The sequence below is a fragment of the Schistocerca gregaria genome, chromosome X (assembly GCF_023897955.1).
Source record: "Schistocerca gregaria isolate iqSchGreg1 chromosome X, iqSchGreg1.2, whole genome shotgun sequence".
Classification (NCBI taxonomy): Eukaryota; Metazoa; Arthropoda; class Insecta; order Orthoptera; family Acrididae; genus Schistocerca; species Schistocerca gregaria.
The window spans coordinates 163,621,233-163,635,016 of record NC_064931.1 but is presented as its reverse complement, the minus strand read 5'-3'; the positions used below and the strand labels follow the sequence as shown (position 1 = coordinate 163,635,016).

General features: G+C 46.5%; 1 protein-coding gene across 1 annotated transcript; it reads left to right on the top strand.

Annotated features, from left to right (window-relative positions):
* Nucleotides 1-567: 567 nt before the first annotated feature.
* Nucleotides 568-1,185, top strand: LOC126297951 (uncharacterized histidine-rich protein DDB_G0274557-like). The gene has a single exon (XM_049989272.1). The coding sequence runs from the start codon at nucleotides 568-570 to the stop codon at nucleotides 1,183-1,185; it is 618 nt and encodes a 205-aa protein (XP_049845229.1).
* Nucleotides 1,186-13,784: the final 12,599 nt, after the last annotated feature.

Below are 13,784 nucleotides of genomic sequence, written 5' to 3'. Positions count from 1 at the left end.
ACCCTTTAACGCAGGTCCAGAAATCTGCAGCCGCGGCCACCACAAAATCGACAGAGCCTCTGGTGGAAACCCTCCAGTCTGCTGCAAACCGAAGTACTCCGATCGACTCTGGGTACAATGCTGCAAATTGTCAGGTCTACTGCACTGTATGAGGGAGGCCAGTAGTCTTCACTACTTCCGCCAGCTGCCCACAAGAACCGTGGGTGTCCTCAGAACGCATGCGACAGGTGTCATTAGTACCGTCTTAAGCAACAACTTGCAGACTAGTGCACCCTGCACTCTAGATAGCCTCAGGCAGTGCCTCCTCCACATCTCGCTTGAGGCCACATGGCAGACACACCAAGTACCTCCACTCTCACATGAGGCCACATGGCACACACACCGAGTACCTCCACTCTCACATGAGGCCACATGGCAGACACACCGAGTACCTCCACTCTCACATGAGGCCACATGGCACACACCTAGTACCTCCACCCATGCATGAGGCCACATGGCAGGCACACCAGGTACATCCACTCTCACATGAGGCCACATGGCAGACACACCAATTACCTTCACTCTCACATGAGGCCACATGGCAGGCACACCGAGTACCTCCACTCTCACATGAGGCCACATGGCAGGCACACCAAGTACCTCCACCCTCGCATGAGGCCACATGGCAGACACACTGCGTACCTCCACTCTCAGATGAGGCCACATGGCAGACACACCGAGTACCTCCACTCTTGCATGAGGTCACATGGCAGACACACCAAGTACCTCCAGTTGCACATGAGGCCACATGGCAGACACACCAAGTACCTCCACTCTTGCATGAGGTCACATGGCAGACACACCAAGTACCTCCAGTTGCAAATGACGCCACATGGCAGACACACCGAGCACCTCCACCCTCACATGAGGCCACATGGCAGACACACCGAGTACCTCCACGCTGGCATGAGGCCACATGACAGACACACCAAGTATCTTCAGTTGCACATGTGGGCACATGGCAGACACACTAAGTACCTCCACTCTCACATGAGGCCACATGGCAGACACACCGAGTACCTCCACTCTCACATGAGGCCATGTGGCAGACACACCGAGTACCTCCACTCTCGTATGAGGCCACATGGCAGACACACCGAGTACTTCCACCTTTGCATGAGGCCACATGACAGACACACCGAGTAGCTCAACTCTCACATGAGACGACATGGCAGACACACCCAGTACCTCCACTTTCACATGAGGCCGCATGGCAGACACACCGAGTTCCTCCACTGTCACATGAGGCCACATGGCAGACACACCGAGTACCTCAACTCTCGCATTAGGCCACATGGCAGACACACTGAGTGCATATTGCATTTCTTTCAAGCCCTGGAAACTATTTCCGTAAGAGACTCCATAACACACCTAACATTGGAGCTTGCAAGAACTAGTCAACTCCTACTCTCACGTGCCTGCATGGGCCCTTGCTGCAGGAGGAGACACCTTTCCACTCACAGAGTGGATGGGCGAAACCAGATAGCCAGCCTCCACATTGACATTCCACCTCCAGCGCATTGACTGTGTGACAATCTAATTCTAAAATGTGGACTTCACGGCCTGAAATGTCATGTCCGTTATAATTATGCGGGCTGCTATGCCGTGGCCGGTTGATGAATTCTGTGTCAGTTCTCAACGTTTCGTCCCCGTCTGCGGGGGATAGCTTCATGGGGGGTCTGTAGCTCGATGGAAGGTCCAACACACCCACTGGCTCGCTACTGACTGCCGCTAAATTCCGTGTTCGCGCGCTCCCGCGCCGAGGCGTGACGTCACGTGTTTTGAAAACGTCAGTGCAGTTGGCCGCTGTCCACTGCCGTCGATCGCCGTTGCCGTCACCCAGCGGTTCCACGAACATCTGAACAGTATAAACTCGAGAATTCAGTTTACAATGGAGGAGGAGGTAGACGGCAAATTACATTTCCTGGATGTGCTTGTTTTTAGAAACGAAAATGGTAGTTTGGGCCACTCAGTATACCGCAAACCCACGCACACGGACCGTAATTTGCACCGGGATTCGAACCATCACCGACAACAGAAGCGGGGTGTGATCAAGACGTTAGCGGACAGAGCTAGAAATATTTGTGAACCTGATTTGCGCGACGCTGAGGTGGAACATCTCCACAATGCACTAATGAAGAACGTATATTCGTCCTCCGAAATATAACGTGCGTTGAAACAGCCACGCAGAAAGCATAGTGACGTACAGGCTACTGCAAAATCTATGGTTTTCCTGCCGTTTGTTAAAAATGTAACGGAAAGAGTAGGGAGGATCTTGACGAAGCGGAATATTACCGTAATTTACAAGCCCACCAGGAAGATACAGGAATACCTTAAGCCTGCCAAGGACTCTCACAAACCATTGGAAAGAGCTCGAGTGTATAGGATCCCATGCAACTGTGGAGATGTTTATGTGGGTACCACTAAAAGAACTGTTTCAAAACGTTTGGAAGAGCACAAGGGCAATTGTAGAAGAGGAGAAACGGAACGATCAGTTGTTGTGGAGCATGCTTTCCAGCCAGGTAACCACCATATTTGTTTCGAGGAGACGCAAGTACTAGAGGCCACAAGCGGATATTCAGAAAGGCTCTACAGGGAGGCAATCCAAATCGCCAAACAGCCTAATAATTTCAATCGAAAGGAGGAGGGCGTGACATTAAACGATATATGAATGCCGATGTCGAAGAAGATGTGTACCACCCTTCCACCACTGGGTGATGGCAACGGCGATCGACGGCAGCGGACAGCGGCCAATTGCACTGACGTTTTCAAAACACGTGACGCCACGCCTCGGCGCGGGAGCGCGCAGACACGGAATTTAGAGGCAGTCAGTAGCGAGCCAGTGGGTGTATTGGACCTTCCATCGAGCTACAGACCCCCCTTGAAGATGTCCCTAACATACGGGGACGAAACGTTGGGAACTGACGCAGAATTCATCAACCGACCAGGGCATAACAGCCCGGATAATTATAATGGACATGCGTGACAATCTGTCTCTCACCCTGCAGTAAGTGTGCATCGGCCACATCGAGTACGCTGGAGGGTGCCTCTACAGCATAGACCATTCGCGGACCACCTTGTATGTCCCACGAATTTTACCAGTATCTCCACAACTACCACACCCCAAGGCAACAGCCTCCAGAAGTCTGACCACCAACCTTAGAATCTGCTCGTGTACTGTGGCCAGTTCCTCCCCCGTCGGCACCAGCGACACTGATGTCATACCCGGAAGTGAACCGATGGCCCGGTAGTACGCCAAACCTCTGTTGTCAGCGGTGTGCTTCTTCTTAATGCCGCCCTCCTACTCAGGCGACACAGGCGTAGCTCGCGTCTTCTACGGTGACTAGAGATGGCAGCTGCACAGACCCGCTGGCTTCTGGCAGCAATCTGGTGGTGGCTGGCATAGATAGTAGGTTTCCTGTGCTGCAGCAGCAAGTCCTCAGCGTGTACTTAGTGTGAGAGGCTGCTGCCCCATCGCAGTATTGAAGACATGGCTGCAGCTAGCAGTCCCGAGTCAAGACATGGCTGCAGCTAGCAGTCCCGAGTCAAGACATGGCTGCAGCTAGCAGTCCCGAGTCAAGACATGGCTGCAGCTAGCAGTCCCGATCAAGACATGGCTGCAGCTAGCAGTCCCGAGTCAAGACATGGCTGCAGCTAGCAGTCCCGAGTCAAGACATGGCTGCAGCTAGCAGTCCCGAGTCAAGACATGGCTGCAGCTAGCAGTCCCGAGTCAAGACATGGCTGCAGCTAGCAGTCCCGAGTCAAGACATGGCTGCAGCTAGCAGTCCCGAGTCAAGACATGGCTGCAGCTAGCAGTCCCGAGTCAAGACATGGCTGCAGCTAGCAATCCCGAGGCATCTAGTTGTCGAGCGCACCCTCGGTGTCGTCGTAGGACCGCTGGGCTGCAAATGAATTAGTCTCAATTTTCGCACCTATACTGCTCTGGGACGCATTTGCTGCACTGGTGCTCTGCTCCAATTCGTAGAACATAGCTTTATCGCTGGTGTGATGACACCGTCCTGCCTACTCCAGCTATTACGACTGTGCCATGCAGGTTACGCAGAGCACGGCTAGGGCGCCTCTCAATCCTTCTGCGTGCCTGTTACTGCAACCTAGGCCGCACTGTGCTTGCCAGCTAGTGGTAGCTAACGCAGTCTTCCACGAAAGCTTCTCACAGACTTCACCTAAGAGTAGGTAGCTTGGCTACAGTTCAGGCCTCAAAAGCCACCCTCTACACACCTATTTTTGCCAATGGTCCCACATTCATTCGTTGGTCAGTGAGATGTGTATTAATACACTACTGGCATTAAAATTGCTACACAATGAAGATGACGTTCTACATACGCGAAATTTAACCGACAAGAAGAACATGCGTGATATGCAAATGATTAGCTTTTCAGAGCATTCACACTAGCTTGGCGCCGGTGGCGACACCTACAACGTGCGGACATGGGGAAAGTTTCCAACCGATTTCTCACACGCAAACAGCAGTTGACCGGCGTTGCCTGGTGAAACGTTGCTGTTATGCCTCGTGTATGGAGGAGAAATACGTACCATCACGTTTCCGACTTTCATAAAGGTCGGATTGTAGTCTATCGCGATTGCGGTTTATCGAATCGTGACATTGCTGCTAGCGTTGGTCAAGAACCAATGACTGTTACCAGAATATGGAATCTGTGGGTTCAGGAGGGTAATACGGAATGTCGTGCTGGATCCCAACGGCCTCGTATTACTAACAGTCGAGATGACAGGCATCGTATCCGCATGGCTGTAACGGATCGTGCAGCCACGTCTCGATCCCTGAGTCAACAGATGGAGACCTTTGCAAGAACACAACCATCTGCACGAACACTTCGACGACGTTTGCAGCAGCATGGACTATCAGCTCGGCGGCCATGGCTGCGGTTAGCATTGACGCTGCATCACAGACAGGTGTGCGATGGTGTACTCAAAGACGAACCTTGGTGCACGAATGGCAAAACGTCACTTTTTCGGATGAATCAAGGTTCTGTTTACAGCACCATGGTGGTCGTATCCGTGTTTGGTGACATCGCGATCAACACACATTGGAAGCGCGTATTCGTCATTTCCATACTGGTGTATCCCCCAGCGTGATGGTATGGGGTGCCACTGGTTACACGTCTCGGTCACCTCTTGTTCGCACTGACGGCACTTTGAACAGAGGACGTTACATTTCAGATGTGTTACGACCCGTGGCTCTACCCTTCATTCGATCCCTGCAACACCGTACATTTCAGCAGGATAATGCAAGACCACATGTTGCAAGTCCTGTACTGGCCTTTCTGGATACAGAAAATGTTCAACTGCTGCCCTGGCCAGCACATTGTCCAGATCTCTCACCAACTGAAAAAGAATGGTCAATGGTGGCCGAGCAAGTGGCTCGTCACAATATGCCAGTCACTACTCTTGATGAACTGTCGTATCGTGTTGAAGCTGCATGGGCATGCGTCCCAAGCGTGGGTTTTGCGAGGGATTGAGCGACACGGTTCGTAAACGGGAATTAGCCGGTTGACCTAATTGAGAGGGAGACTTTTGATCTGGCTAAGATGTTAAATTCCCTGGTGTGAAGGTACAAGGCTAGGATGTTGGTAGAAGTAAACTCGTATGGACGTTATAAAAGTTCTAATTTATCCATAAAGAATACAGATCACCCTAACTGCGTAGTGATTGTACCTACAGAATAGCCAAGCCCATTACAGAGACGGTGACTGACCCCGCCAGCGCTTGGCATGACGTAGCGTCGAGTGCAACTTTTCCTTATTAGGGATTGTTTTAGTATTAACTTCAGTACTTTTCTTCAGAAGCTGGGTGGAGGGGTAGAGGGGCCTCTCCCTATATGGTCACGCACTGCGTCCTGAGCCCTTCATTGGCTCCTCATGACGTAGTGCGGTCCCCACCTAGGGCCCTCTTTCTTTCTCTCTCCGCTCCCAGACTTCTCCCTCTAGCCAAGAGTGTTGATACTGTAAGTTATTGCTTATTAAGGGAACTGCCCAGAGCGCCCTTTTTATCTTAATAGCTGAGTCTGCTTCCTTGCTTATCACGCGCAGCTGCCTGGCCGCTTGGACCGCCGCCTCGGCTATCTGGCTGCGTCGTTATCTTTTGTGACCCCTCTGACACGCCTGGCGTCCCCTGTTAACTCTATCTCCCCGTATGATTTCTGGTGTATCGTCTGAGAACAACTGCATTTAGAGTTGGCTTTTCTGCGGTTACAACACCTCCCCCGCCAGGGAAATTGGCGTTACTCCTCAGAGTAGCGTCAATTGTGACTCTTTTATTTTTTTTTCATTACATGCTTTACAGATTTGTTTATTACATTAGCATCTGATATGTTATATTTTTCATTTTCATTTAGTAAAGTCAAATTCATTAAACACACAATAATACAATTACATTATACATGCCTAACATTCAGTTATGTCAAAAGCATTTGCATTAAAATCAAAAGACACTTTCATTGATACATACATTCACATTTCAATTAGAATTACATTTCAAATACAGTTACATTTCAATTACACATTTCAAATACAGTTACATTTCAATTACATTTCAAATACAGTTACATTTCAATTACACGTTTCAAATACAGTTATTTAACGTCTGTTTCTGAAAGCGACCGTATCACCTTGGTCTTTTCCACATCTTTCATAAATTACTATCTCTTCAGTTTCTTTATTACTGTGTCTTCTAGCTGAACTAGTCTCTGGGTATTGGTTCACTATGGTATTTCTTATACATACTTTTCCACAACAATCACTGTCTTCAAAATATTTCCATATACTTTTAAAACAGTCTTTACAACATTTACAGTTTTTACAACAGCATGTTATTATGATTAGAATAACTATTGATATGGCTACATACGTAGTTATGGAGTAATGTGTGAAGTACCTGGAGTACTTCATTTCCTCCTATTGTCTCTCTACCATCTTCTGGACATCATCCAGTCTTTTTCCTGCGACTTTCAAGTCGTCTAACTGTGTTATTACCTGGTCCAATGGCAAATCTAATGCTAACGTTGAGACATTCCTTTTTTCCTTGTTTACCACGCAACAATCGAATTCTAGATTGATCTGCGGAACTATGTCTTTCTTCGTCACATTACTCTGAATCACTCTATCTGTTTGTATGAACACTAGTGCCATACCCCTCACATTTACTGTAAAAACTAATTTTTCCTACCCCTTTTATTACTAGGTCCTTTGGTGGTTCCCTTCCACACAATACTGTTAAGCCTTCTTCCTTCGGTGCTACATATAGCCATTCGTTACTGTTTAGATGAGTCCAAAGGCTCTGATTCAGTGCGACTATTTTTCGCACACAATCTTCCGGAATTTCTCTTACCGGTTGCAACAATTTGGCTTCGCACTCTTCGTGGTCGAATGTTGACAGCAAGGCGAATGCTTGTTTGCACAGTCTCCTATTTTTACTTAGCTCCTTGCATTTTAGTTCCTCCGCAGAAAGTTTCGCGTACTGCCTTTTGGATTCATCTATTAGTAAGAATTCTTTCTCTGGCTGTATGTACACATATTTACCTTTCATGTTTGGAATTTCTTTTGGTAGTGGGAGTACTCTATACAAATTGAAATTGTTATTATTTGTTAATGGAATATTAATTACATATCCTAGTATGCTACCCGAGATGAAAACATCTAAATCTATTATTCTTAACAATAGATAACCTGAGGACTCCGTAAGAGGAACAGGAAACTTTACATCTTTTAGATCTTCCCGTATTAAACTTAGGTATTTTACAATTTGGACTGGATTAATTATATGAGGCTGTAGTATTCCCTTCTGAGCATTTACAATGGCATTTATCATTTGTTCGTATTCCTCTTCGATCTGACCAAACACTGCCGATAGTTGTAATACTTGCTCTGTTACTGTGGCGAAGGACGCTACACGTTTAAACCCTATATCGGTTTCCTTCACGTATTCCTTCATGAATCGTTCTAGTCTTTGCATACCTGTCTTCAGAACGTGCTCATTTGACTCTAGTGTATATACCGTCCTGTTTACTCCCGCCAATGTGGCTCTTACCACTGCCACCTATTCCTTTGTTAGCCTCAACAACCCTTCTGAGTTTTTCTCCATAGCGTCTATTCTTTCCTTATAGTATGCTGCATCTGCTTCGTCCAACGTCCCGAACAGTATTTTACTTACCTGCCCGACGAAGTTGAATACTCCTCTCTTCCTTCTGGTCTCGTGTTTCGTTAGCTGCTGTACTAAAAGTTGCAATCCTGTGATTTTTTCCACATGATGGGTTACTTGTTGGTCTAGTACCCTGCATTCTATTAATCCTACATTTAATTGTGTTAGTGTTTCTCGGCACCTTTGTACCGCTGCCCTACCATACCTCTCTGCATTTTGAAACCTTTCTGTTATTATATCTAGATTTACGTATGTGACTATTCTCCATGTGGTACTGTATATTTCTACCTGTCCTCTATTATCGTAATATAGTCCTGATGAACTCGGAAATGGCGTGACTTGGTACTAATTTGTTGCATGCTCTGATGCAGTGATGTAGTATGCTGTTATCACTATGACGAATTTCACGACCTGCCACTTGAGTGCCATACCTGAAATTTAAAAGAATTGTTTCAGCCTGTTGGCATGTACTTTTGTTTCCTTATTTCTTTTAACTTTTATTACTACGTTAGGACCTTCCACTTTTACTACTTCAAATGGACCTCTCCATTGTGAATCTAATTTCCGAGATCTACCCCGTCTCACCGACTCATCGTGCAGTAATGCTTTATCTCCTACCTTGAAGTTTTTTGGATTTTGTTTCATGTCATACTGTTCCTTACTGATTTTCTTACTTCTTATAATCGAGTCTCTGGCCACTCTGTGGGCTTCCTGCATTCTCGCTCTTAGTTTATTTACATACATTTCATAATTGTAACTTACCTGCTGTGTTTCTTGCTGCAGTACTCCTGGTACGTTAACCTTTCTTCCGTATAGTAATTCAAATGGTGTGTATCCTGTGCTGCTGTGTGGTGTAGTGTTGAACACAAAAATTGCATACGGTACCCATTTGTCCCAAGAACTTTGATCTCCTGTTACAAAGTGTCTGAGATACTCTACAATAGTTCTATGACTTCTTTCTAGTGCACCATTTGATTCAGGGTGGTACGCTGTAGTATTTATACGCTTTACCTTCAACAATTTACATACACTTTTAAATACATCACTCAGAAAGTTAGACCCTTGATCTGTTAATAATACTGATGGAATTCCATACCTTAATACTACGTTTTCCACAAATGCCTCAGCTACTGTTTCGGCATCTTGTTTGTCAATTGGGATTGCTAAGGTAAATTTACTCAGATCGTCTTGGAATGTTAACATGTACCTTTTTCCTGTATTAGATACATCTAGTGGACCCACTATATCCATCGCACACTTTCCGAATACTGTTTCTGCTGTGTCTGTAATTTCTAAGGGCATCCTAGTTTTCATTTGCGTGTTTTTATTCTTTTGACACGATGGGCATTTCCTAATGTAATTTTCAATGTCACGCTTCATTCCGCGCCACTGCTTGTATGCTTTAATTCTTTCGAGTGTCCTGTGCATTCCTTGGTGACCTCCCAAGGGATTGTCATGCATTTCCTTTAGTATATTTTCTTTTTCTTCGGGACTAATTTCCTCACCACTATCCGTTTCCTGTTCTATTTCACTCGACACTTGTGTTTGCCGCACGTTTACGGAACTTTCTTCCCCATTTGCTTTTGTTGCTGAGATCTCTGTCTCCACCTTCTGCTTCGCATCTATCTCTTCCTTCCCTTCATGCCTTATTCTACTCAGCGCATCCGCATTACTATTTAACTTTCCTGGCTTGTATATTATTTCATAATCATACTCCTCGAGTTTCAGTCTCCACTTCAGGAGTCTCGAACTCGGATCTTTGACACTAAATATCCACGTTAGTGGCTTATGGTCTGTCACTACAGTGAACTTTCTGCCATATACATATGGTCTGAACTGTTTTACTGCGTAAGCTATAGCCAACAACTCTTTTTCCGTTGTGCTATAATTTAGTTCGGCTTTGTTCAATGCTCTGGATGCATATGCGATGGGCAAGTCTTCGCCAATCTTCTTACCTTGCGATAACACTGCACCCAAGGCTGCGATACTCGCATCCGTTGTAATGATGAACGGTTTCGTAAAGTCAGGGTACTGAAGTAACGGAGGGTTTATTAATTTCTCTTTTAGTTCTTCGTACGCATTGTTCTGACGTTCGCTCCATCGGTACTCCACTCCCTTTTTTAAGAGCTCATGGAGAGGTTTCGCAATCTTGCTGAAGTTAGCAATGAAACGGCGGTAGTAACCTATCAATCCGAGAAACCCTTTTAGTTCCTTAGTTGTCTTTGGCTGTGGGAAGAACTTCACCTTCTCCATCTTCGCCATATCTGGTGATATTCCTTTGTCAGTGATGCAATGACCTAGGAAGATTACTTCCTTCCTCAGGAATTCACACTTGTCTGGTTGCAGCTTCAAATTGTGCTCTCGCAACCTGTCAAATATTTCCCGGAGCTTTTCGTTATGCTCCTGCAAGTTTTTCCCATAGCATACTATGTCGTCTAGATATACAAAGCATTTCACTCCTTGTAAACCTGCCAAGACTGTATTCATCAGTCTCTGAAAACATCCTGGGGCTCCCTTCAGTCCCATCGGCATTCGTTTGTATTCGTAATGCTGATAGTTTGAGCTAAATGCCGTTTTCTCTCTGTCCTTCTCGTCCGTCAATATTTGATGGTACCCGCTTGCGAGGTCAAGCGTCGAGAAGTACTTAGCTTGCCCTAACTGATCCAGTATCTCGGAGATATTCGGTAGTGGAAATGCATCGCCTACAGTGATATCATTTAATCGTCTGTAGTCCACTACGATTCTCCATTTCTGTTTGCCACTAGCGTCTAGCTTCTTTGGAACTAACAGTAACGGTGCGTTCCAAGCGCTCTTACTCTCGACAATTATGTCATCTCTTAGCATCTGCTCTATTTGCTCCCTTAGCACTTCCTTTTGCGCTTCCGGGATCCTGTACGGTCTAGCGTTTACTACCTTTCCCGCGTGTTCCGGTGCAATCGGTATTCTGTGCTTCACTGCGGAAGTATAGGACAGGTTGTCCCCTGGTAGATGAAATACATCTCCGTATTCCGCGCAAACCTCTGCTAGAGCGCTTTTCTCTTCAGCGTTCAAATGATCCATTCTTAATTGCCTTCGCAACACACTAGTACGACTTTCTGTCTTTCCTATGACATTAGTACAACATTTTACTTCACGTATTTTCCCTACTTTTTCTAATTCTTCCGTCATTAACCTGACGTTTCCTAACTGCACTCTGTCTTCTGACAAGTTTAATGCACTTACTATGCATTTCCCATTTCGCACTTTTACTAACGCTTCAGGTACATATACCCCTTGTGCAATCTCCTGCCTAGGAATAATCATTTCCTTTTCGATTCCCCTTTTTACATTTCCTTCCACCTTTAATAACATTATTTTTTCCTCTCGGGGCCCTATTTCCCCGCCTACTTCTGAATCTTGTTCGTTCTCATGTCCCTTTGGCTCTTCCTCTACTACTAAGGGTATATCTCGCCCTTTTAGTCTCACTATTTTACCTGCATAGTCTAACTTAACTCTATGCTCTGTCAAGAAATTTCTGCCTATCAGTCCGTCGTACGGAATATCTAATCCTCTCCCGTACACGTGAAATTTTTGCCCTACTTGCTCAGAACCGTCCACACTTAAGTGTACCTGTACCGTACCTATTGTGCTGACGGCCTCACTGGTTACACCTTTTAGCCGAAGCCTTTCCGCTTCATTAATTGCAAGTGTACTATTTATCGGAATACTCGTTCTCTTGAGCAGACACAACTGTGCTCCAGTGTCTATTAGCAACTTCAAATATCTTTTTAATTCTATGCAGTATAAAACCAAAACGTCATTTTCTGTTGCACAGTCGATTACCCTAACTGAGGGTTTACCTATCGCAACAAGGCCCGACTGTGCGGCCTTGCCGCCTCTTAGTTTCCCTGCACCACTTTACCGGTTTTGCTCGATACTGGCACCCTCCCTTTTCTCCATGCGTGCCAGGGCCCTGCGTGACAATCTTTCGCGTAATGTCCCGGCCGCTTACACTTGAAACAAGCAACGTCTTTTACCCTCGTACACGGAACTCCACAGTTCCCTGGTAGATTACATTGTGGGCACCTCCACTCTCGTAACCCTCCATCAGCTTCCCTATGATTTCCTCTAAAGTCTCTTGTATCTATCGGCTGAATTTTTCTTAATCGTACCCGGCATTCCGCGTCTGTATGTCCTGGCTTGTCGCACCCGTAACAAAAATTCGTAAACTCTTTGCCCGTCATTATCCGTACTCTTCCCTCTGGCCTATTCTTTCTACACTTGCTTGCCATGTGCCCTCTCAATCCACAATTGAAACATTTCAAATCTCTAATATCTCTGGTATTCTTCACCGTTTCCTTTCCCCGGTTGAAAGTTACTCTTGGGGCTAGTCCCCGCTCTTTCATTGACAGTATTGCACTTTCTTCTTGCAATGCTAGTTCCACGGCCGCTGCTAGCGTGATTTCATCGCCTCTACTTCTTACTATCGTCTGTATTCTATCATTGCTTAACCCTTGTATAAAGCATGCTGTTCCTAGTGAATCAAGCAGTTCTATTGCGCCCTTTAAGTTCTCCCTAGCCGTAACTCTGCTTACTGCTTCCCTGAAATCCCTTTGCATTTCATCTATTCGGCTTGCCCATGTCGCAATTGGCTCTCCTTGTCCCTGTCTCGATTGAAATATCTTGCACGCGTAGTAGTCAATGGTACGCTTACTCGCATAATTTTCCTCTAGAACATGTTTTACTTTCTGCCATGTCCCCGTGCGTTCCCTTACTTGAAGCCTCGATCTGGCCTCTCCGGTTATTTTGGCTTTAACAAACTTCAGTAACGTTTCGTGTTCCTCCGGTTTCACAAGTTCAAATGCAGCGTCTACATTTTCAATAAACTCCCTAAGATCTCTCTTATTTCCTTCGAACACTTTTGGAACTATACACAAGGCTTCTTTCACTGATATCTTACCGCTACTGGAGGATGACGGAACTTCGTTAGTTTGGGCCATCTTACCAACTTAACTATGTTAGCACTTTACAATACAAGATACAAAATTCTTAATATAATTTTATATGTACCGCTTCTCTTGTGGTGCGCCGTCTGTTCCGCTGATCCGCGTTGTCCCGCGTTGTGCCGCGCTGCTCCGCGCTGTCTCTGTGCTCTCTATGCCCGCGCTGTTCCGCGCTGCCGCGATGCGTCGGCCGCCGCTCTGCTGGGCTGTGCCGACCCCGTCGCTCGCCTCGGCTGCCGCTGCTACGGCTGCTGCCGCTGCTCGGCCCGGACCCCCGGTCTCGAACGCTGGCTGCTTAGGCACCTCTGTGCCTCGTCGCTCCACGTCGTGCTGCCGCTATCCTGCGTTGCCCTGCACCCGCGAGGACTACTTCTCTGGACTCTGTCGTAGTGGGGCTACTAATGCTGAAAGTTGCGAGTCGCCACAACTTCCTGCTAATTGCCACAGTCGCTGTAGCAAAATCTACTGGCTCCTATCTCCTTTTTGCCTATATGTCTTTGTGGTACCCCACACCTGGCACCAAAACTTTTATTTATGTCGCGTCCCAAGCGTGGGTTTTGCGAGGGATTGAGCGACACGGTTCGTAAA

What these genes read in the sequence shown, in the direction of transcription:
- LOC126297951 (XM_049989272.1), top strand. Translation starts at nt 568, where the DNA reads ATGAGGCCACATGGCAGGCACACCGAGTACCTCCACTCTCACATGAGG.